We start from the raw sequence: 25,549 nt of genomic DNA, 5'->3' as shown, positions 1-25,549 counted from the left end.
AAAAAAAAAGATGCGCCAACAAGACCCGATGAACAGGCTGTAGTTCGTCGGGTCTTGTTAACGCACCTTACTGCTGCGTGTTGAGATCTTCTTGCTTGGTGGTGAAATATTAGATGTGTTGTCTGCCGCACCTTGAGGGTCATTCGGTCCGTTTTCTCTCGCGTGTTCGTTTACGTCCGTGTTGTCATCGGTACTGCATTCATGTTGCTCACCGTTGGATTTCCTTATTTGTTGTTTGTGCTTACAGGTCGCTACTGTAAATCCTTTTTCATCGGTATTTGATTCCTTCTTGGTGGTTATGATTGTTCGTTTGGGAACATTTACTGTAATCGTTGTTAGTTCGATGTTGGTAATGACAGTTGGTTTAGTGGTACTGGGCCCGATTAGTTATCCTCTAGGGAGAGATATGTGGAAGAAAAAAAGGGAAAAAAGCAACGGTAAATATCGCGATAAAAAACTAGCATCACTTATTGCGAACCAAGTTTTGCGTGACTTTATTATCATAACGTTTATTTTAAAAATAAGAAATGAAGTGCATTGGAAAATTTTGTGCGAATCGGCCTTGTAATTACGCTCTAATAGCTGAAATAAGTTTTTTTTCGGTACCCGAAGGATGCTGCATTACGCGATAAATGGGTTGAATTTTTCGAGTTCCGGCGTTCCCGTTGCTGGATTCTTTGCGGCTATGTAGCGCAAGTATTATTCAAACAAAAATCAGTAAATATGTATGTAATAAGAAGAGAATACTGCAAAGAAAAACTCTGTTCCTGTGTATTCGCACGTTACGCAGTTATAGGAGCTTAAGAAAAACAAAAAAGCAAACTTTTGATGATGGATCTATTTCCCGCAGAAAACCATTCTTGACCCTATCGAACAACGTAAGCAAGAAGATAGATTAGATGCATAAAATATACCATGCGGTAGCTTTCGGACAAAAAATCATCTCTTCAGATCAATCAAAAGCAACACTGCCAGCAACGCAACCATCTGGAAAAAATCAGATAGAAGGTATTACCGACGATTCCGCCGGGAATCCTACCTTTGGATATAGGTTGGTTACCCTAATTGAACAGCATTATTCTTGTCAGGAAAGTTCAACTTACAATAGCGCCTATTTATAATTTGTTGTCTAATGTTTATCAACAAAAATAAAAAAAATAACATTACTATCCAAAAATATTGCACCAATGCAGTCAAATAATGATCGACTGGCTCAAAATGTTGACAATAAGCTGGCTCAAGATGGCGTCTTCGCATATCTCTCCCTAGAGGATAACTAGGCCCGATCGTTGTTGAGCCGATGCACAATGGGAAAAAACGAAGAAAAAATACAATTAAATCAGTAACTTTGAAACACCTCATCGGAACATCATCACTTGTACCATTTCAGGAAGAACAAAATCTGATAATTCAAATGGCTTTATTCTTACATTGGGCAAAATAAGGGATGTTTGGGTTTTGGAATATTTAAACCCCAAAATTACCTAATTTTTAATAAAAAATCTTATATCTCTGATCCACACTGGAAATCGTACATGAATTGTACTGATTGTTACGTAAAAAACTCAGGAAGCTAATGAAAGTATTTTCATCTTGGGCAGAATACGGGAAGTTGGGGATTTGGGATCTTTTAAATCAGAAATCTTATTGTATTAATCAATTCCTGAATCGCTATTTTTTACTAACGAAGTCGTATGTAAAATATCACATTAATTGAAAAAAAAATCTCAGAAATTAACTGAGGTGGTTTGAGTTTAAATATAAAATAGGAAATTAGGGTTTGTGACACTTGAACCCCAAATTCACCTATTTTTTATAAAACAGTTTACATCTCTGACTCACGCTGGAAATCATACATGAATTGTACCTAATATTACGTAAACAAACCTCAGAAAGCTAATAAAAGTGTTTTCATCTTTAGCAGAATACGGGAAGTTGGGGTTTTGGGACATTTTGTCGTTCGTATTACAGTATTTCAACTATTCTTGGTATTATCTCGACTATTGAAACACTAAGTAACTGATCCAGAAGTTGTTTCATTATTGGTGAAATAGAGGAAGTTTGGGATTTGGGACCTTTCGATTCAGAAATTTTATTGTATTAATAAACACCTGAATCGCTATTATTTACTAACGAAGTAGTATGTAAAATATCACCTAAATTGAAAAAAAAATCTCAGAAATTAACTGAGGTTGTTTGAGTTTAAATATAAAACAGGAAATTAGGGTTTTGTGACACTTGAACCCCAAAATCACCTATTTTTTACATCTCTGTTTCACGTTGGAAATCATACATGAATTGTACCGATTATTACGTAAACAAACCTCAGGAAGCTAATAAAAGTATTTTCATCTTGGGCAGAATACGGGAAGTAGGGGTTTTGGGATATTATAAACCAAGGAAAGTATATTACATTGTATTTATATTCTTGAGCAAATAGCAGAGATATTTACACGAACAAATTAATAAACAAATTTCTGTGATATCGACGACAAAATCTTTCTAAACCCCGACATCCCTTATTTTTCCGAGAAAAAATAATTTCATTAAATTCCTAAGATTTTCAAAGTAAGAAATAAAACAACATATGTAAGATAAAGAGCGTGAATAAGTTTAATTTATGTTTAAAAAATTAAGTGACTGTCGATGCAAAATGTCTCGAAAACCTAGCTTCTCATATTATTTTTAAAATTAAACTATCCCATAACATGTACTATTTTCCCATTATATAGTTTTACATAATTCAATTGTGAGTAGAAGAAACCGACCAACCGATTCTCCCGCCTGGTCCAACTGAGATTTCTTTACATTGTGGGCAATATTTTAGATATAATTTTTTTAACAGATGGTAGAGATTGAAGTATTGCGCAAACCAATGAGATTTGTGAATTTGTTAAACTATTTTTAGTTCAGTTCTTGAGTGTTCCCACATTAAATAGTCCAGATGATAGCAAGAATACTATACTATCAACAGCAAATTGTCCCAAAATCTCCACTTCACGTATTGTGCCCAAGATGAAAATACTTCCATTCGCTTCCTAATTGTTTTACGTAATATCAGTTACAATTCAGGTTTTTTTACTTAATAGTCAGTAAAAGTCATGTGAATCAGAGAAATAGATCTTCGTCGCGAGCGGTTGACTCTCGTAGCGCTCCCTTCGCGTCGGTTAATTTTAATCATTTACGGCACAGTTTACTGCCTTTTGGTTATCGAAAGTGTGAATAACGGTTCAATTTAACGATAATACAAAGTGAAGTGGTTTATAAAAGCATTTTTCGACTGACGCGAGGTGTGACAGTTTGTGAAAATATAATTTCGGCAAATGAAAAAAAATCTTTTTCTCGCATTACGGGCAGTCGATTCCCGATGCAAGGACAGTAAAAGTGCACAGAAAACATCTAGAAACACAGTGTACTTTCTAAAAATAGTGAAAAACGGTTTTTCAGAAAATAAAATTCGATCCGAAAAGTGAAAAAATACGGCGATAAGAAAATTTGACATATTCAAATAATTAGTGTTTCACCAGCAACTAGCGACTACCAGGTGTCGCCCCAAAATTCTTCACCTGAAAAATAGGTGGCAAACCAGCCGATCGGTGCTCAGTTAATTTCGTCCGCGTCCCTTGTCACCTATTTTTTATTGGGTGTTTCATCGGCGATGCTATCTTTGAAAATGAGCCGCCTTGGATATTCAACTGTTTTATTGCTTTCTTATTTTATTGCAAATGAGTAAAGGTTTTAATTCTTTTATATTCGGGATTGCAGATATTTTGTCGCATGTAAATTTTGGGCGTTCGTTGATGTGATGGCACTGTAAAAAACACGTATCCGCCGGTCGGCTAACTTTTCTTTGGACTGAGCTAACTAATTTCAATGTTTGTTTGGGGTTTGTTTTACCAACGGGGGAACTGGTCCACAGAACATTCAATGTGCTTAGGGAAAACACATGGCCTTATTTGAGTGGAATGATGACTTCAATCATGTATAATGTTTGAGAATTGACAATTCGCGAGAGGGATCGGGGACCGGTTGGCAATTACCTTCAGTTATGTCCGCACGAAGAATAAGTGTTTTTCTGTCATGTTCATTGGTTAGCGTTCAATTTTATCTCATGCCCCCACGCGAGTGACATTTGGTCCTTGGACAGGCGACGACTGGGTGCTGTTGGCCTTCTGCCGGTGGTGGCAGAGTAAGGGGGTGCGAGCGGATCTGGCCGGGAAGACAATACCGTAAAGACGAATTGTTGTTCGGGGGTTGGCTCCAATGGAACTTTGATTTGACTGGTGTCGATGATCGCGGGTCGATGCGTACTGAAGGTTCGCCGCATCTGTTTTGGTGATCATGCAAGTCTAATTTCAAGTACCGTTATTGGTAACAGGCCCGTGCATCGGGTTAACGATTTCCCTTCAATGTTCGATATAATCGTTCGTATACGTGTTCACAAACAATCCAATAAGGAAAATAGGAAATGCTTTCGTTGATTTATAACATCTCGAACTATCATAACTCTTTGTCTGTATAATGTGTTATCACTCGGTAGTTTGTAACCCATAAATATATCGTAGAGACGGAATAGCAAAATTAGTCCAAATAATGTCGCAATAAATAGTGAGCCGGCCCATTACGCAGATAAGATTAGCTTTTCTAGGCAATACTCCCACGGTCGGCTGTGTGGGGTTGGAAGCGAATCCTAGACCCTATTCCCTTCCAAACCACTAACTCCGCGACACCTATGGAAGAGTCTGATGAACCTTCTGTATAAGATTCCGGATTTTATTCAAGCGATCGCCGGGTAAAATCAGCACCGACACGATAGAAACCACGAACAAATTCGTCGCGTGATTGAATATTATTAAAAAATATAAGCAGTGCTCCTTATAGACGGCTATCCGGAGTTTAAGGTGCTCATTTTGCTAATCGTATTAATACAACAAATGATAAATTTCCCAAATTCTCGGCAGCCGGCTGCCCAGAGCAATTATTACATGATAACGCTACTGACACATTTACTAACAACTCTCCCCTTCCCGTGATACATGTGGAGATGCAGAGGATTCCTCGGTCTATAGTAGCAACATGTATCGGACTAACATTCCTTCCTTTCCCAGAAGATCTGCATTCGGACGTAGCCGGCGTCGGTATTGATCAGCATGCAGGAATCATAATAGATTGTACAATGTGGCTCATCATGTTATTCCCAAGCATGTTGTTCCAATGATCATTTTGCAACCTAATTTGGTTCTGGTCAATAACGGAGTAGCAACTACGGGCGATCTCTTATGCTTATGCTTATGCTAGTAAAAGTCATGTGAATCAGAGAAATAAACTGTTTTATAAAAAAATGGTGATTTTGGAGCTCAAGTGTCACGAAGCCTTAACTTCCCGTTTTAAATTCAAAATCAAACTACCTCAGTTAATTTACTGATTTCTTTCATTATAGATGATATTTTACATACGACTTCATAAGCAAATTATAGCAATTCAGATATTTATTAAGCAAAATGATTTCTGAATCAAAAGGTCCCAAATCCCAAACTTCCTGTATTTCACCAACAATGAAACTATTTTTAGATCAGTTTCTGAGTGTTTCGACATTTAAAATACTGCATTGCATATACATTTATTGAAGAATAGTCGAGATAATACTAAGAATAGTTGAAATACTGTAGTACGAACGACAAAATGTCCCAAAACCCTAACTTCCCGTATTCTGCCCAAGATGAAAATACTTTTATTAGCTTCCTGAGGTTTGTTTACGTAATAATCGATACAATTCATGTATGATTTCCAGCGTGAATCAGAGATGTAAACTGTTTTATAAAAAATAGGTGCTTTTGGGGTTCAAGTGCCACAAAACCCTAACTTCCCGTTTTATATTTAAACTCAAACCATCTCAGTTAATTTACTGATTTTTTTCATAATAGATGATATTTTACATACGATTTCGTTAGTAAATAATAGCGATTCAGGTATTTATTGATACATTAAGATTTCTGAATCAAAAGGTCCCAAATCCCAAACTTCCTGTATTTCACCAATAATGAAACAACTTCTGGATCAGTTACTGAGTGTTTCAATATTAAAAATATTGCATTGCATGTACATTTATTGAAGAATAGTCTAGATAATATCAAGAATAGTTGAAATACTGTAATACGAACGACAAAATGTCCCAAAACCCCAAGTTCCCGTATTCTGCCCAAGATGAAAACACTTTTATTAACTTTCTGAGATTTGTTTACGTAATATTAGGTACAATTCATGTATGATTTCCAGCGTGAATCAGAGATGTAAACTGTTTTATAAAAAATAGGAGATTTTGGGGTTCAAGTGTCACAAAACCCTAATTGCCTGTTTTATATGTAAACTCAAACCACCTCAGTTAATTTCTGAGATTTTTTTCAATTAAGGTGATATTTTACATACGACTTCGTTAGTAAATAATAGCGAATCAGGTATTTATTAATACAATAAGATTTCTGATTTAAAAGATCCCAAATCCCCAACTTCCCGTATTCTACCCAAGATGAAAATACTTTCATTAGCTTCCTGAGGTTTTTTACGTAACAATCAGTACAATTCATGTACGATTTCCAGCGTGGATCAGAGATATAAGGTTTTTTTTATTAAAAATTAGGTGATTTTGGGGTTTAAATACCCCAAAACCCAAACTTCCCTTATTTTTCCCAATGTAAGAATAAAGCCATTTGAATTCTCAGATTTTATTCTTCCTAAAATGGTACAAGTGATGATGTTCCGATGAGGTCTTTCAAAGTTACTGATTTAAATGTATTTTTTTCTTCGTTTTTTCCCATTGTGCGATGTTTTAATGCCTGATCCGCAGCCGTTGGTTTACCAACCGGTTGTGGTTTAGCATACGATGATTGTATACCGGTTTTGGTCGTATCAAGTGGAATTACCTAAGGCAGTCTCTGTGCAAGGTTTTCCGTGGTGTAGCGGCTGATTACAATATTGACATGTATAAATCTTTCGTCGATACGTGACTAGTATTCGTTAAGAATATTCAACACCTTGAGGTGATTTGCATGTGAAAGTCAAGTGAGAGGGAATAGGTTTTGTCGGAAGCATTCTCACCACACGAACGCCGTTGTGGAGTCCTGGGAACAAGTTCTGTCAATCTATATACGATCTGATACTGTATAAAATGTCATTACATTCAACGACGTGTTTCATGTTGTTCTGGGAAGCGAATGATTCTGCTCGACTAATGTTTTTGAACATAATCAGTACTGCAAGACGTAAATGGTGAAATTGCACCACATTATTTTCTGCTACGTTGAGCTGCATGTTCACCTTCAACATTTGCTCCACTTCACGAATTGATGGTCTTACCGGACATTTCGAGTAGTCCACAGCAACACACTGTGCCCGCAACGGGATGTAAACTTGCTTTGCATTGTCACTCATTGTTTGTTCACGTTTCACACACTAGGTAGAAGAAATCAATTTTTGCCTTTGCAAATAGTTCAAGCAGCGCGCGGGTAAATTTGATTGCTTGCACTGCTATAGCAGCGGAGCGATTTTTAGCTTCTGAACTTAGCGAGATGCGAAACCTAACTGATCTTTGACTTCTTCTCCAGGCTCGGAGGCAACTTATACGTAGATCGATAATCGTCGTACTGCACCCGGCGACCGTTTCTCGGTTTTTCATTCCTTTGTATGATCGCATTACACGCCCTTGTTAGTAACTCGTTCGCACTTAGGTTAAAGAGGATTTAAGTTCGTCGACGGACACGTCCTTGTAAAAGATCGCTGTTTTCCACCTTCACTCGTTTATATATCTCTCACATATTCAAACTGCGTCCTGCTATCAATGCAGTACCAGATCGCTTGGTAGTCGCTGTGCGTATATCCTCGCGCACTTTTAAGTCCATCTTTCCTGTTACTCCAAGGGTACAAAAATTAACATCGATAATAGATTCCCGGCTCTTCCTACGGTAAGTGCCGATGATACCATTGTTTGTAAGATCCATATTTAGCTTTGCTAGAGCCTTCTTGATCACTGATTGCCAGACAAAGTCCTTTGTTTTCCTGCGTCCATCTCGACAATTTCTCATGTTCCTGGTTCTTGGAATATTTCAGAATTAAAGTCTCTTCGGCTCCTTGGAAAATGGCTTATTCAATTTTCACAAGCTTAGTGTTAAATGGAAGGTTTAGTAGCAGGCTTTGATATGGTGAACACTCTTAGAAAAAATGAAAATTACATTTGACGTAAACAACTCAGCGACATATTTTTCTGCCCGATAATAGGATTTTACATGCTATGATATGTAAAATTGAATATTGTGATTCTTTTGATGTAAAACTCAGACTGAATGAGCTAGAAAAAGTCGAACATCTCACATTTTTACATGTAATAAAATTTAAATTTATGTGAATTGGGACGCTCCTTTTAAGTGCATCTGGTAAGACGTTAAGTTTTTTAAGTTACATGATTTTTTTGCTGTGAAGTTCATACGAATCGCACATACAGGGTGTTTGGTTCATGATTAGGAATCTCTCGAGGGGTAATTGACTGTCATATTTGGTGAAAAAAATCGTTCTACACATACCATCAAATCTCAACCGTTACAGAGTTATTGAACTTTTTGTGTAAAAAACTTATTTATCTTAAAATACCTCTAACTCGAAAAGTATACCTCGTATTTAAAATCTTTTAGTTCCATTGGAAAGGTGAGAAAATTTTCTATTGAATGGTGTACTCATATCTTTCAGTTATTTAGTTTTAATTACCTTTTAGTTATAAAGTATTTCAAAGTTGGTGTTTTTGATGAGGTTTTTGTAATTTTCTCAAAATAATGAATAATGATTATAGCAATATCTATTATCAAAAAGATGGGCTTGAGGACGATTTATAATTTGTTCTTCAACATGATATTCCTATCTCTTCTCGTTTCTTGTAATTTCACTTCTAAACTTTTCCTGTAATTGACTTGCAAGTTCTTAAAAGGGGCCATACACTAATTACGTAAGGGCATATGGGGAGAGGGGGAGTTTCAAAATATCTTACAAATTCTTATCTGAGGGGGAGGGAGGGTTTGTTCTTTCTTACGTAATATCATAAAAAAAGTATGAAAATGAAATCAATAAGAAAAATATCCTTTCCACAAGAATTATTTATTATTTGTGCCATGAACATTTTCTATATCAAACAACTGGAATAGAAGTGTTTTGCAACAGCAGGAAATGATTGTTAAATTAATTATGTAATTTTGTTTATTGTTGCCATCGTGACCCTCTAAGAACGGTTGGTTTCAAAATCGTCCGATGAAGGACGTTCGTTGGACCAATTTGGACAACGTCCAAATAACCGTTCAACGAACATCTATCGTTGGACCCGTGTTAAACGATTTTGAAACAAATTTTTGGACGTCTCAGTGGGGAAGAGCGTCTTAATTGTCGATGGTGTTAGAGCAGTTACATCAATTTCTTGACGCATGGTGGCACATTGTTCTGTTCAGAAACTAGGGTCACAGTATACCTTACAAGTTAAGAAGTGCTGACACTCTTCGTGTTGATGGTCCAACATCCTTCTATTAATACTTTTTGTTCAAACCGCAAGGTATTCGGAAAATGTTCTGTCATGCGATTGTGGCAGATCTTGGGGTCCGATTATTTCCAGAGTGTAAACTTTATTTTACTTCAAGAAAATTCGAAGATGTCGGAGCTATGCGTACGATAATCGTCACAGTTGGAGCTCAGAATAAATTCATGCCAGAACAGGTTATAAATTCTTTTGAGCTCTGCATCACAAAAAAAAGAGATTCAAAGGCAGTGCTGGGAAAATCATAATCAAAAAAAAAATCAAACCGCAATCGTGGCTGATAATTATCGCTTATGATTTTTTCGAAAATTCTCACTGCCGATAAAATCATGCCGTGATCACTCTCTTAACTATCAAAAGATCATCTCACAAAAATCACTACCGATTTTTTCTTGCCCTCTATCAGTGGTGATTTTGATCTGTGGTTGAATTTGATAATTGAGAGGGTGATCACGGCATGATTCTATCTGCAGCGAGCATTTCGGAAAAAAATCACAAGTGAGCATTATTAGCCATGATTGCGATTTGATTTAATTCTTGGATCATTGATCATTATCTATTTTCGAACATTATGGATATGTTAGGGGTGTCAATGAGGCAAGCTGAATTTTTTTCAACTTTTTGGGAAAGTGTTTTATATTGAAAGGCAAGTTGAGGGCTGTTAAAAATCAATAGTTTTGGACATTTTCAATGCACAGGGGGTCCGCCGATGCATCAAAATGGAATTTTTTCAACTTTTTGGGAAACTGTTTTATATTGAAAGGCAAGTTGAGGGCTGTTGAAAACAATAGTTTCGGACTTTTTCAATGCACAGGGGGGTCCGCCGATGTGTCAAAATGGAATTTTTTTCGATTTTTTGGGAAAGTGTTTTATATGGAAAGGCAAGTTGAGGGCTGTTGAAAATCAATAGTTTTGGACATTTTCAATGCACAGGGGGGTCCGCCGATGCATCAAAATGGAATTTTTTTCAACTTTTTGGGTAAGTGTTTTATATTGAAAGGCAAGTTGAGGGCTGTTGAAAATCAATAGTTTAGGACATTTTCAATGCAGAGGGGGGTCCGCCGATGTGTCAAAATGGAATTTTTTTCAACTTTTTGGGAAACTGTTTTATATTGAAAGGCAAGTTGAGGGCTTATGAAAATCAATAGTTTTGGACTTTTTCAATGCACAGGGGGGTCCACCGATGCATCAAAATGGAATTTTTTTCAACTTTTTGGGAAAGTGTTTTATATTGAAAGGCAAGTTGAGGGCTGTTGAAAATCAATAGTTTTGAACATTTTCAATGCACAGGGGGAGTCCGCCGATGTGTCAAAATGGAATTTTTTTCAACTTTTTGGAAAAGTGTTTTATATTGAAAGGCAAGTTGAGGGCTGTTCAATAGTTTTGGACATTTTCAATGCACAGGGGGGGTCCGCCGATGTGTCAAAATGAAATTTTTTTCAACTTTTTGGGAAAGTGTTTTATATTGAAAGGCAAGTTGAGGGCTGTTGAAAATCAATAGTTTTGTACATTTTCAATGTACAGGGGGAGTCCGCCGATGTGTCAAAATGGAATTTTTTTCAACTTTTTGGAAAAGTGTTTTATATTGAAAGGCAAGTTGAGGGCTGTTCAATAGTTTTGGACATTTTCAATGCACAGGGGGGGTCCGCCGATGTGTCAAAATGAAATTTTTTTCAACTTTTTGGGAAAGTGTTTTATATTGAAAGGCAAGTTGAGGGCTGTTCAATAGTTTTGGACATTTTCAATGCACAGGGGGAGTCCGCCGATGTGTCAAAATGGAATTTTTTTCAACTTTTTGGAAAAGTGTTTTATATTGAAAGGCAAGTTGGGGGCTGTTCAATAGTTTTGGACATTTTCAATGCACAGGGGGGGTCCGCCGATGTGTCAAAATGAAATTTTTTTCAACTTTTTGGGAAAGTGTTTTATATTGAAAGGCAAGTTGAGGGCTGTTGAAAATCAATAGTTTTGGACATTTTCAATGTACAGGGGTGTCCGCCGATGCATCAAAATGGAATTTTTTTCAACTTTTTGGGAAAGTGTTTTATATTGAAAGGCAAGTTGAGGGCTGTTGAAAATCAATAGTTTAGGACATTTTCAATGCACAGGGGGGGGGGGGGGGTCCGCCGATGTGTCAAAATGGAATTTTTTTCTACTTTTTGGGAAAGTGTTTTATATTGAAAGGCAAGTTGAGGGCTGTTGAAAATCAATAGTTTTGGACATTTTCAATGCACAGGGGGTCCGCCGATGCATCAAAATGGAATTTTTTCAACTTTTTGGGTAAGTGTTTTATATTGAAAGGCAAGTTGAGGGCTGTTGAAAATCAATAGTTTAGGACATTTTCAATGCACAGGGGGATCCGCCGATGTGTCAAAATGGAATTTTTTTTCAACTTTTTGGGAAATTGTTTTATATTGAAAGGCAAGTTGAGGGCTTTTGAAAATCAATAGTTTTGAACATTTTCAATGCACAGGGGGGGTCCGCCGATGTGTCAAAATGGAATTTTTTTCAACTTTTTGGGAAAGTGTTTTATATTGAAAGGCAAGTTGAGGGCTGTTCAATAGTTTTGGACATTTTCAATGCACAGGGGGAGTCCGCCGATGTGTCAAAATGAAATTTTTTTCAACTTTTTGGGAAAGTGTTTTATATTGAAAGGCAAGTTGAGGGCTGTTGAAAATCAATAGTTTTGGACATTTTCAATGTACAGGGGTGTCCGCCGATGCATCAAAATGGAATTTTTTTCAACTTTTTGGGAAAGTGTTTTATATTGAAAGGCAAGTTGAGGGCTGTTGAAAATCAATAGTTTAGGACATTTTCAATGCACAGGGGGGGGGGGGGGGGGGAGGTTCGCCGATGTGTCAAAATGGAATTTTTTTCTACTTTTTGGGAAAGTGTTTTATATTGAAAGGCAAGTTGAGGGCTGTTGAAAATCAATAGTTTTGGACATTTTCAATGCACAGGGGGGGTCCGCCGATGTGTCAAAATGGAATTTTTTTCAACTTTTTGGGAAAGTGTTTTATATTGAAAGGCAAGTTGAGGGCTGTTCAATAGTTTTGGACATTTTCAATGCACAGGGGGAGTCCGCCGATGTGTCAAAATGAAATTTTTTTCAACTTTTTGGGAAAGTGTTTTATATTGAAAGGCAAGTTGAGGGCTGTTGAAAATCAATAGTTTTGGACATTTTCAATGTACAGGGGTGTCCGCCGATGCATCAAAATGGAATTTTTTTCAACTTTTTGGGAAAGTGTTTTATATTGAAAGGCAAGTTGAGGGCTGTTGAAAATCAATAGTTTAGGACATTTTCAATGCACAGGGGGGGGGGGGGAGGTTCGCCGATGTGTCAAAATGGAATTTTTTTCTACTTTTTGGGAAAGTGTTTTATATTGAAAGGCAAGTTGAGGGCTGTTGAAAATCAATAGTTTTGGACATTTTCAATGCACAGGGGGGGTCCGCCGATGTGTCAAAATGGAATTTTTTTCAACTTTTTGGGAAAGTGTTTTATATTGAAAGGCAAGTTGAGGGCTGTTCAATAGTTTTGGACATTTTCAATGCACAGGGGGAGTCCGCCGATGTGTCAAAATGAAATTTTTTTCAACTTTTTGGGAAAGTGTTTTATATTGAAAGGCAAGTTGAGGGCTGTTGAAAATCAATAGTTTTGGACATTTTCAATGCACAGGGGGAGTCCGCCGATGTGTCAAAATGGAATTTTTTTCAACTTTTTGGAAAAGTGTTTTATATTGAAAGGCAAGTTGAGGGCTGTTGAAAATCAATAGTCAGATCGTATCAATCACTCGGAGTGATTAGTTGAGTTTTTTCTCTGACTCCGTGTTCCATCGAATAAACAAGTGCTCGGCCTACGCCACCCGCCTTTTTTTTTTGAGCGCGGTCTCTGCCATCCGGTACAAATCATCGCGACATTTCGCTAGCTCAGCGATAGTTTACGCAAGTGCAGTGCTCCGAAACCCGATTAGTAGTGTGAAAAACAAGTGTTTCGCAACTCGATCCCCGACGGGTCTCCGGTGCCCTGAGGGACGGATTATCCGCCAAGGCGCTGATTCCTACCGAATTTCGAAGCATACTACGGTTTTTCCGCGGGAAAAAGTGTTGTGAAAATCGTAGCAGGTATCAGGAGTACAGACTTTTAAGAAGGTAAACAACTCGCGCCTCCATCAAATCTCCCGCGTTAAATCGGTGAACTGATCGCGCCTCCACCTAGGCGAAGATTCAAATCAGTAAAAGACTTGCGCCTCCATTGACCTACCGACCGCCGGCGATTTAAACGCGTGTGAAGTATCGAACAGAAAAATCGAATTGGTGTGCGCCTGCGAAGTGACCTCCACGATAGTAAAGTGACGAAAACCAAACGACAATAATGCCACGCCCTCCTCCCCCGGACTGGGGTGAGGAACCCCCCCTAAGTCGATCGCTCCCCGGTTACATGAATTCCGGGGATGTGATAGATCAGCAGACCCTATTATTAAGGGCCGTCAACGAACCAGGAAACGATGAACAACGACTCCCCGCGGATCCTTTCCTTATTCTAAAATCTGTACAGTCAGTGCTCGGTATCGATCCAAGAAATCTGGTGAGTGCGACAAAGGAGGCAAAGGGATCCAGATATGTGTTGAGAACCCGATCGAAGAAAGCTTTTCTAGCCCTACAGAAGTTGAATCAGCTTATAGGCGGTCAGAAGGTGGAGATTATTCCCCACCCAACCCTCAATAAAGTCCAGGGTGTCATCTACGATCCTGACACCAAAGATTTGGAAGAAGCCAGACTGCTGGAAGAACTAAAGACCCAGGGGGTCACGGAGGTTCGCCGAATATCAAAAAAGATTGAAGGTAAGCCGGTCAACACACCACTGGTCATCCTCTCCTTCTCTAGTTCTGCACTTCCGGAACACGTTTTCATTGGCCTACTCCGCACCAGTATCCGCCCATACTATCCACTACCGATGATGTGTTTCAAGTGCGGCAAATTTGGGCATGGTAGTCGTCTCTGTCCCAACCCCGCCGCTTGCTTGAACTGCAGTGAACAACATGAAACATCCAAAGATAACCCATGTACCAAGACAAGCGTTTGCATCAACTGTGGACAAGGTCACTCCACCCGTAGTAGGACGTGTCCCAAGTTTATCGAGGAAGAACAGATAACCAAAATCAGAGTTGACAAAAATCTTACCTTCCCCGAGGCCAGAGCTTTGATAACGAAACGCCAACAAGGTCCCAGTTATGCCAGCGTAGCCACAGGTAACACCAAGGACGACGAACGGGACAAAATCATAGCACAGCTACAGAATGAACTAGTGACTCTGAAAGAAAGCAAGGCCCAAAGTTCAGTTGACGGTAAAGATCAGGAAATTAAACGGCTGAAGGAATATTGTTCCAAGCTTCAAAAACAGCTTCAAGCGGCTACAGCAGATATAGCGAAACTGCGGAATGCCTTCTCCGAGCTTCACCAAAAGTCGTCTATCCACCCTAGGGAGAACACTTCCACCAACGAAAACACCCCAACGGGAACAAAAGCTAAGAAGACTATATTTTTAGAACCAACCTCTGTTGCCGGAGCTCCTGCCGGCCCGGCCAACCAACCAGAACCCAGAAGGTCCAGTCGCCAAAAAGTAAAGGATACCAGAAAAAGTGGTACCGATAAATCCAGAAGCCCCAACTTCAAAACTACTCCCGATATGACCTTGCTTACACCCGATCTTGAAGCCATCATGCCCTGGTCCCGATCCAGTTCAACAACAGCACTCAACACGTCAGGCCAAGAACCTCCAACAACCGTTGACTACTCGGACGTCATCTCAGAGTAACACAACGCACAAACGCTCAACCCAGCAGTCAGCAGAAATCAAAAGCAACAACATTCAATAGCCGAAACCAAACAAACAAACCTCCCGCGTCGACCCCGACCGGGGACGTTCCGGGTTCTCCCGATGCACCCCCGGCGGCTGTTGGCGCGGGCCCGAGTTTAACTCAGGCAAGTACTCATACACAAAATATAACAGAAAACAACCGACTGCCCTCAAGTCCTTCCAGCCAATGCTTACTAGACGTCACCTTGCCGCCAACCATACAAATACAAAAAATAATCAGCAAACGTAGTGCTATGACATCGACCCCTGGACGCAGGGACAACAGCGACACCGATCGGCTCCGCAGCCTCAGCCCCATCGCTGGTTGCTCTTGGCATCCAGTTCGGTTCCACCACAGGAACAGTGACACCAATACCACAGAACGCAACATGTACACCTATTCCACAAGTATAATAGTGGAAGCTACCCACTCACAATCACACCGAGACATCACTAACAAAACCTGCTCTCCGTGCATCAACAAAGCCTCCCTCCCCGCGTCGCCCCCGACTCGGGAGGTACCGGAAACATCCGATGAGTCCCCGACGGTTGCCGGCGCGGGGAACCCGGGGGTTTCCCGGGTAAGTTCCATCAATCCCATAGTTCGATCGTATCCATCTGCCGCACTTTACTCTCGTACAGGATCCTATGGTACATCAACCGAATCAACACCAAGTACTAGAGACTCCGAAGAAAACATCAAAACCTGCTCCCCTTGCATGAGCAAAGCCTCCCTCCCCGCGTCGCCCCCGACTCGGGAAGTACCGGAAATATCCGAAGAGTCCCCGACGGTTGCCGGCGCGGGGAACCCGGGGGTTTCCCGGGTAAGTTCCACCAACGCGTATCCACGATCATATCCATCTGTCGCTTTCTGCTCTCCCTCAGAACCCTATTGCATCAACACAGCTGAACAAACATCAAGCATCGGAGAAAACATACAGCCTTCGGAGGGATACGAACCAAGTAAGGAGCAGCCTTTGCATACACAGGCAGTCGAAAGAGAAGGTTGCGTCCTGGCATTGCAGTGGAATATTAACGGCCTGAATGGAAACCTAGGAGATTTACAAATCCACATTGCAAACAGAACTCCCATATGTCTGGCCATACAAGAGACTCACACAAGAAGCACCACAGACCCGTCTCCATGGTTTGGGCACAAGTATACTTGGGACACATGTCAAGGGAACAACATCTTCCAGACGGTCGGTCTGGGGATCAGGGCGGACATCCCATCGAAAACTATACCACTCGATACAGACCTGATAGCAGCAGCTCGCAGGATCACGTACCCTGTCGAATGTACAGTTGTATCCGTATACATCCCGAGTGGGGTTCGGGAATTGCGAAACAAACTTCTGAACTTAATAAAGCAGCTTCCGCCACCCTTCATACTTATGGGTGACTTCAACGCACACCATTGCGAGTGGGGCTCCCAAAGTAGCAATCGGCGTGGAAATGAAATCCTGGAAGTAGCTGAAAAATGCAACGCCATCATCCTCAACACTGGAGAAACCACATTTCTCAGAGCAAGCTCCTCATCAGCCATCGATTTGACGATTTGCTCCAGCTCTATTGCCAATACCTGTGGTTGGTCGGTGGATCTCGACAAAGGAGGTAGTGATCATTTCCCTATATGGATCACTCACGCCAGTCGCCCTATTTCAACAACACGACGTAGGCAATGGCTGTACGAGCGAGCCGACTGGGAGGCGTACGAAGATGCAATCGAAACAGCTCTCGAATTTAACGAGACTCACACACCTGAGGCCATTGCAAAGCTTATTGTTCAAGCCGCCTCCACAAGCATCCCCCGAACTAGCGGAACCCCCCCGCGAAGAGCAATCCACTGGTGGAACGACGAGGTCGCAGCTGTTCTGAAAGCCCGAAGAAAAGCCCTCAGACTTTTTCGAAGAACCCCACAGGAACACCAACTATGGGAGGAACGCGCAGCCAACTACCGAAGGCTTAGAAACCAGGGAAGAAAGGCGATTGAGGAAGCTAAAGCAGCAAGTTGGGGAGAGTTCCTCGATGGCATTAATCCGACTTCCTCCACCAAGGAACTGTGGAGAAGGGTCAACGCACTTAGCGGTAAACGCCGACATACTGGATTTTCCCTTAATATCCATGGAACGACTACCGTGGACCCTACTGAAATAGCAAACCAGATCGGGAAATATTTTCAGGAGCTTTCATCCGACGAATCTCTACCGGCATCCTTTAGGAGGTGGAAAGCCGGCATAGAAGCACACCCAACGAGCTTCGGACGCGACTGTAGTGCACCGTACAATCAACCTTTTTCTGGAATGGAACTCGCCACTGTACTAAGTGCGACACGCGGGAAATCGGCTGGACCCGATGAAGTGGGCTACCCTATGCTCAGACACCTCCCACCAAGGGCGAAAAGAGCCTTACTAGAATGCTTGAACATAGTCTGGGAAGGTGGAGACTTCCCAGAAGCTTGGCGCGAGGCACTGGTCATTCCTATTCCCAAAAAAAGTAGCGGAAGAAAGGAGCCCAGCGACTTCCGCCCTATAAACTTGATTAGCTGTATAGCTAAAACGATGGAGAGACTAGTAAATCGGCGCCTTGTGACCTATCTGGAGGAGGGAAACTTCCTCGACCTCCGGTAGTTTGCTTTCAGAAAAGGACTCGGCTCAGGTATCCATCTCGGTTCGTTTGGAGAGGTAGTCGGTCAGGCACTCGAGGAAAACAAGCACGCTGATATCGCGATCCTCGACCTCGCCAAGGCCTACAATACGGTCTGGCGAGAGGGTGTACTGCGACAATTGCATCAGTGGGGAATAAGAGGGAACATGGGCCGCTTCGTCCAGGAATTTCTCAGGAACAGAACCTTCCGAGTGTGCATAGGAGGAAACAAATCTGATACCTTCCGGGAAGCCAATGGGGTCCCGCAAGGATCCGTGTTGGCAGTCACCCTCTTTCTCGTAAGCATGAATACTCTATTCGATGCTTTACCGAAAGGAGTATTTATATTCTTATATGCTGATGATATCATTTTGGTGGCGATCGGAAAAACAAAAGCTAGAACCAGGATAAAATTGCAGGCTGCTGTTAACGCCGTAGGCCGGTGGGCCGAAGCAACCGGTTTCAATATTGCCCCAGAAAAATGCGCTATTGCACACTGCTGCAACTCCCACCACGTTGCTTTCGATCGACCCGTGAAACTCGCCGGTGCAACTATACCATTTCGCAAGGAACCGAAAATTCTCGGAATTAAGGTAGACCGGAGAATGACCTTCACATCCCACTTCCAGCAAATAAAAAAGGATTGCGAAAGCAGGAAAAGACTAGTTCGCACCATAAGCTCCCGCCACACCAAGTGCAACAGAAAAACAGCTCTAAATGTGAGTCAAGCCCTAATACACTCAAAAATATTCTATGGCCTTGAGCTCACCTGCCGAAACTGGGAGGGTCTGGCCACCACACTAGCACCTGTCTACCACGGTGCGGTTAGATTCGCATCCAACCTGCTCCCTAGCACACCGGCGGAAGCCGCCTGCATGGAGGCAGGTATTTTACCATGTCGATGGGCGACAGCGATCAACGTTGTGAAACGAGCACTGAGTTTCCTAGAAAAAACGACAGGGGGAGAATGTCAAATATTAGATATAGCTAAACATATATACTCAGAATTCACTAATACCCAACTCCCTGCAATTGCCAGCATGCGCAGGGTCAGGAATCGCCCCTGGAACAAACGCTGCCCAAACCTGGACACCAAACTGACACGTATCGTAAAAAAAGATGATCCTCACAGAGCAACGCAAGCAAAGTTTCTGCACTTGGTCAACCGCAAATACCAAAATCACCACAAAATCTTCACTGACGGATCAAAGCTAGAAGAAGAAGTTGGAATAGGGATACACGGTATCTGTGAAGGATTAGCTCTACGTCTGCCTCCAGAATGCTCGGTATTTTCCGCAGAAGCAGCCGCGATCGCCGTTGCCATACGCAGAAAATCCGAAGGTATACCAACGGTAATCTTTTCCGATTCTCTCTCGGTCATCTTGGCACTCGAGACCGGAGAATCGAAGCATCCGTACATCCAGGAAATCGAAGATACCTGTGATATTCTCACTACGATTTGCTGGGTTCCGGGCCATTGTGGAATCAAGGGCAACGAGACCGCTGACCATCTGGCCTCTATCGGTCGGCGAACGAGGTCAATGGTTACCCGAGAAGTTCCGGTAAGTGATATCACTAAATCATTCAAGCAGAAAGTCTCCAACCACTTCATCGACCACTGGAGGAATCTGCGAGGACACCCACAGAAAATCAAGGGATTTCTCCAAAGATGGGAAGACAGAGAGAGCAGAATAGAGCAAAGAGTACTCTCGCGCCTCCGTGTAGGGCACACCAGAATTACCCACGCCCACACTATCTCACGAGTAAATCCACCACTATGTTCCACATGCAACAGCAGGTTAACAGTCGAACATATACTCGTCAACTGCCCCGTCTACGAGGACCTTCGTCGGCAACACGATGTATCATCATCCATAAAGGATATACTTGGAAATGACCCGTCACGAGAGGAGAAACTACTAATATTCTTAAAAAACGCCAACTTGTTCGCAGAGATTTGAAGAGACCGCCTCGGGACCTGGTGCGCATCTCTAGCAATGACTCCCGACTTTAAATAGATGTCCTTAACTGTAACAAATAAAATAGACTAAGAGGTTACATAGAATATAAGCACCCTTTGGTAGGCGAATGACCACTTCGGTTAAAGCCTATAAATAAATAAATAAATAAATAAATAAATAAAATCAATAGTTTTGGACATTTTCAATGTACAGGGGTGTCCGCCGATGCATCAAAATGGAATTTTTTTCAACTTTTTGGGAAAGTGTTTTATATTGAAAGGCAAGTTGAGGGCTGTTGAAAATCAATAGTTTAGGACATTTTCAATGCACAGGGGGGTCCGCCGATGTGTCAAAATGGAATTTTTTTCGATTTTTTGGGAAAGTGTTTTATATTGAAAGGCAAGTTGAGGGCTGTTGAAAATCAATAGTTTTGGACATTTTCAATGCACAGGGGGGTCCGCCGATGTGTCAAAATGGAATTTTTTTCAACTTTTTGGGAAAGTGTTTTATATTGAAAGGCAAGTTGAGGGCTGTTGAAAATCAATAGTTTTGGACATTTTCAATGTACAGGGGAGTCCGCCGATGTGTCAAAATGGATTTTTTTTTTCAACTTTTTGGGAAAGTGTTTTATATTGAAAGGCAAGTTGAGGTCTGTTGAAAATCAATAGTTTTGGACATTTTCAATGCAGAGGGGGGTCCACCGATGTGTCAAAATGGATTTTTTTCAACTTTTTGGGAAAGTGTTTTATATTGAAAGGCAAGTTGAGGGCTGTTGAAAATCAATAGTTTTGGACATTTTCAATGCACAGGGGGTTCCGCCGATGTGTCAAAATGGAATTTTTTTCAACTTTTTGGGAAAGTGTTTTATATTGAAAGGCAAGTTGAGGGCTGTTGAAAATCAATAGTTTTGGACATTTTCAATGCAGAGGGGGGTCCACCGATGTGTCAAAATGGATTTTTTTCAACTTTTTGGGAAAGTGTTTTATATTGAAAGGCAAGTTGAGGGCTGTTGAAAATCAATAGTTTTGGACATTTTCAATGCACAGGGGGGTTCGCCGATGTGTCAAAATGGATTTTTTTCAACTTTTTGGGAAAGTGTTTTATATTAAAGGGCAAGTTGAGGGCTGTTAAAAACAATAGTTTTGGACATTTTCAATGTACAGGAGGCTCTGTCGAAGTATCTAATTGGGAATGATTTCAACTTTTTGGGAGTGTTTTATCGTGAAGGGCAAGTTGTTGGCAGGTAATAATCAGTTGTTGACATTTTAAATGAGCTTGGGGTCTGTCAATGTATTACAAATATTAAACAGTAGGGGCTTTTGATATATGTTTAAGCAAAGGAGACAGACCTCGAACAAATTTTCAAAGTAGATTTGTTTTTAAAAAGATGATTTTTTCACTATGTGAAGGACGAGGTTCTATAATTGGCAAAATAGTAAATCCTTTCTGGAGCATATTTTTCTTGTCTTAGAGATGCAAAATTAGCAAAAACCTAAAAATCATTTATTTAAAATTTTGCGCTGGAAGACCCCCTTAAGGAAAATTTTTACGAAATAATCCGAAAGGATTACAAGGCTATGTCTAGGGACGATAGAAGAATATTTTAATAGCTTTGATTTATTAAAAAGAAAGAAAAAATATTAGAGGCGTGCACCCCGCCGCCGCCGATTGTAGGTAAAAATTAGAGGCGGCGCACCTCTAAAAAATATTTCCCGAACTGACCTGACCATTAAAACGTTTCTGTTGGAAAAGCCTTTGCACTCCGTAACACAATTAAAACTACTTTTAGAAAAATACTAAAACAAGGTGGTCTAATTCTTAAGGCTCAATATCATCAATATCAAGTATATCATGTAGAGCTTTTTTTCTCGGCTTGCTTTTTTTCATTGTAGGACTTATCGACTCTCCAAAACAAGGTTATTGGATGCGTGGTACGCAGTTTTTGAACACATCCTTTTATTTTTACGAGCACTACATTCATTTGCTTTCACACATAAATAACGAGCATAATCCATAACAATTAATCAAGGAGTTAACATGATTTTGTGAAAAAAAAATTTGGCGTAAAGTAGCCCCCTTGTGGGGGTGACTTTACGCCAATTTTAGCTCTTTAGATTTCACGTTCAATCTTGATTTTCCAAAAGTTCTTTTCAATGACTTTGGAGGTACTTGTGCCATATGTAAAACATCGAACAGTTTCAAATTTGAAGTTGGGTGATCGTAGTTCTTGAGTGTAATGTACAAAACGTTCTATTTTTGGCGTAAAGTAATCACCGATGACGGTATTTCAAAACCCACTCGTCAAACTCGTTTCAAAAACAAAGATAATTACAAAAATATTGATATCCGTCATTATCCCGACGAACTAGTTATGAAAAAAAAAGTTCTACAGACGTATTTTTGGAGTCAATACGTTTTTATGTACAACGTATCCAACACTTAAATTTATTTAGCGCAGCTCTGTCTGCAAATCAATATAATCCTAACAAAAACAAAACAAACTTTAATTTCGTTTTTACTCTTAATTTACTATAATAAACACTTAATTTACTCTTATAAACCGAAGCTGTTAATGTATTCTTCAATAGTCCCTAAACATAGGCTTATAACTTTTTCTTATTTTGTATACATTTCACTTAAGGAGGTCTTCCAGCACAAAATTTAAAAAAAACTCTAAGGCACGGAAAATGTGCTCAAGAAAGGATTTGCACGAATTGGGCTTGGTTCGTTTGCTAGAGCTTATCAAACATATGTTAATATGAGGTTGACAAAAACGGGTAAAAAAGCTGATAAAATCAGGGGCTGACAAAGTCGGGTTAAAAAGCTGATATAATCTGGGTAGACAAAATCGGGAGCTGATAAAATCGGGTCTTAACTTTATTAACTTTTCTAAGTAACAACTTGAACAATTTTGAATTGCTCGAAAAATTAAAAAATAGATAACGCAATCTTTAGCCTTAAATTATTGTAGACAAAGAAAAGACCTTTATCAGCCCCTGATTTTGTTTATCCCCAATTTTGTCAGCTTTTGACGATTTTGTCATATTTAAAAAAAGAAAGAAATAAACAAAACAATTTTCCAAAAAAACTCAATTTTGACACATCGGCGGACCCCCCTGTGCATTGAAAATGTCCAAAACTATTGATTTTCAACTACCAACAACTTGTTCTTCAATATAAAACACTTTCCCGAGAAGTTGAAAAAATCAATTTTAGCGCATCGGCGACCCCCTGTGCATTGAAAATGTCCAAAACTATTGATTTTCAACTACCAACGACTTGTCCTTCAAGATGAAACACTTTCCCGAAAAGTTGAAAAAATTTCCATTTTGGCACATCGGCGAACCCCCCTGTGCATTGAAAATGTTCAAAACTATTGATTTTCAACTACCAACAACTTGTCCTTCAATATAAAACACTTTCCCGAAAAGTTGAAAAAATTCAATTTTAGCGCATCGGCGGACCCCCTGTGCATTGAAAATGTCCAAAACTATTGATTTTCAACTACCAACGACTTGTCCTTCAATATAAAACACTTTCCCGAAAAGTTGAAAAAAATCCATTTTGGCACATCGGCGAACCCCCCTGTGCATTGAAAATGTTCAAAACTATTGATTTTCAACTACCAACAACTTGTCCTTCAATATAAAACACTTTCCCGAAAAGTTGAAAAAATTCAATTTTAGCGCATCGGCGGACACCCCTGTGCATTGAAAATGCCCAAAACTATTGATTTTCAACTACCAACAACTTGTCCTTCAATATAAAACACTTTCCCGAAAAGTTGAAAAAATCCATTTTGACACATCGGCGGACCCCCCTGTGCATTGAATATGTCCAAAACTATTGATTTTCAACTACCAACAACTTGTCCTTCAATATAAATCACTTTCCCGAAAAGTTGAAAAAATTCAATTTTAGCGCATCGGCGGACCCCCTGTGCATTGAAAATGTCCAAAACTATTGATTTTCAACTACCAACAACTTGTCCTTCAATATGAAACACTTTCCCGAAAAGTTGAAAAAAATTCCATTTTGGCACATCGGCGAACCCCCCTGTGCATTGAAAATGTCCAAAACTATTGATTTTCAACTACCAACGACTTGTCCTTCAAGATGAAACACTCCCGAAAAATTGAAAAAAATTCAATTTTGATGCATCGGCGGACCCCCCTGTGCATTGAAAATGTTCAAAACTATTGATTTTGAACTATCAACAACTTGTCCTTCAATATAAAACACTTTCCCGAAAAGTTTGAAAAAATTCCATTTTGACACATCCGCGGACCCCCCTGTGCATTGAAAATGTCCAAAACTACTGATTTTCAACTACCAACGACTTATCCTTCAAGATAAAACACTTTCCCGAAAAGTTGAAAAAATTCTATTTTGACACATCGGCGGACCCTCCTGTGCATTGAAAATGTCCAAAACTATTGATTTTCAACTACCAACGACTTATCTTTCAAGATAAAACACTTTCCCGAAAAGTTGAAAAAATTCTATTTTGACACATCGGCGGACCCTCCTGTGCATTGAAAATGTCCAAAACTATTGATTTTCAACTACCAACAACTTGTCCTTCAAGATGAAACACTTTCCCGAAAAGTTGAAAAAAAATCCATTTTGATGCATCGGCGGACCCCCTGTGCATGTTCAAAACTATTGATTTTGAACTATCAACAACTTGTCCTTCAATATAAAACACTTTCCCGAAAAGTTGAAAAAAATCAATTTTAGCGCATCGGCGACCCCCTGTGCATTGAAAATGTCCAAAACTATTGATTTTCAACTACCAACGACTTATCCTTCAAGATGAAACACTTTCCAGAAAAGTTGAAAAAATTCTATTTTGACACATCGGCCGTCCCTCCTGTGCATTGAAAATGTCCAAAACTATTGATTTTCAACTACCAACAACTTGTCCTTCAAGATGAAACACTTTCCCGAAAAGTTGAAAAAAAATCCATTTTGATGCATCGGCGGACCCCCTGTGCATGTTCAAAACTAATGATTTTGAACTATCAACAACTTGTCCTTCAATATAAAACACTTTCCCGAAAAGTTGAAAAAAATCAATTTTAGCGCATCGGCGACCCCCTGTGCATTGAAAATGTCCAAAACTATTGATTTTCAACTACCAACGACTTATCCTTCAAGATGAAACACTTTCCCGAAAAGTTGAAAAAATTCTATTTTGACACATCGGCCGTCCCTCCTGTGCATTGAAAATGTCCAAAACTATTGATTTTCAACTACCAACAACTTGTCCTTCAAGATGAAACACTTTCCCGAAAAGTTGAAAAAAAATCCATTTTGATGCATCGGCGGACCCCCTGTGCATGTTCAAAACTAATGATTTTGAACTATCAACAACTTGTCCTTCAATATAAAACACTTTCCCGAAAAGTTGAAAAAAATCAATTTTAGCGCATCGGCGACCCCCTGTGCATTGAAAATGTCCAAAACTATTGATTTTCAACTATCAACGACTTGTCCTTCAAGATGAAACACTTTCCCGAA

General features: G+C 40.0%; 1 protein-coding gene across 4 annotated transcripts in view; it reads right to left on the bottom strand.

The window, feature by feature from the left end:
* The window catches only part of LOC131683083 (integrator complex subunit 3 homolog), an 891,455-nt gene that overhangs the window by 157,224 nt on the left and 708,682 nt on the right, over nt 1–25,549 (bottom strand). The window contains exon 10 of one of the 4 annotated variants that reach the window (XM_058964903.1): nt 238–394. The exons of the other annotated variants lie outside the window; for them this stretch is intronic. Within the exon in view, the coding sequence (XP_058820886.1) occupies nt 365–394 (30 nt within the window). The 3' untranslated portion in view covers nt 238–364. Of the gene's footprint in view, nt 1–237; nt 395–25,549 lie in introns of those variants that run through there. 4 annotated transcript variants of the gene reach the window in all.

This window comes from Topomyia yanbarensis, chromosome 2 (genome assembly GCF_030247195.1).
Source record: "Topomyia yanbarensis strain Yona2022 chromosome 2, ASM3024719v1, whole genome shotgun sequence".
Classification (NCBI taxonomy): Eukaryota; Metazoa; Arthropoda; class Insecta; order Diptera; family Culicidae; genus Topomyia; species Topomyia yanbarensis.
Note: the sequence above shows the minus strand (reverse complement) of the source record. Positions and strands in the feature narration are given on the sequence as shown.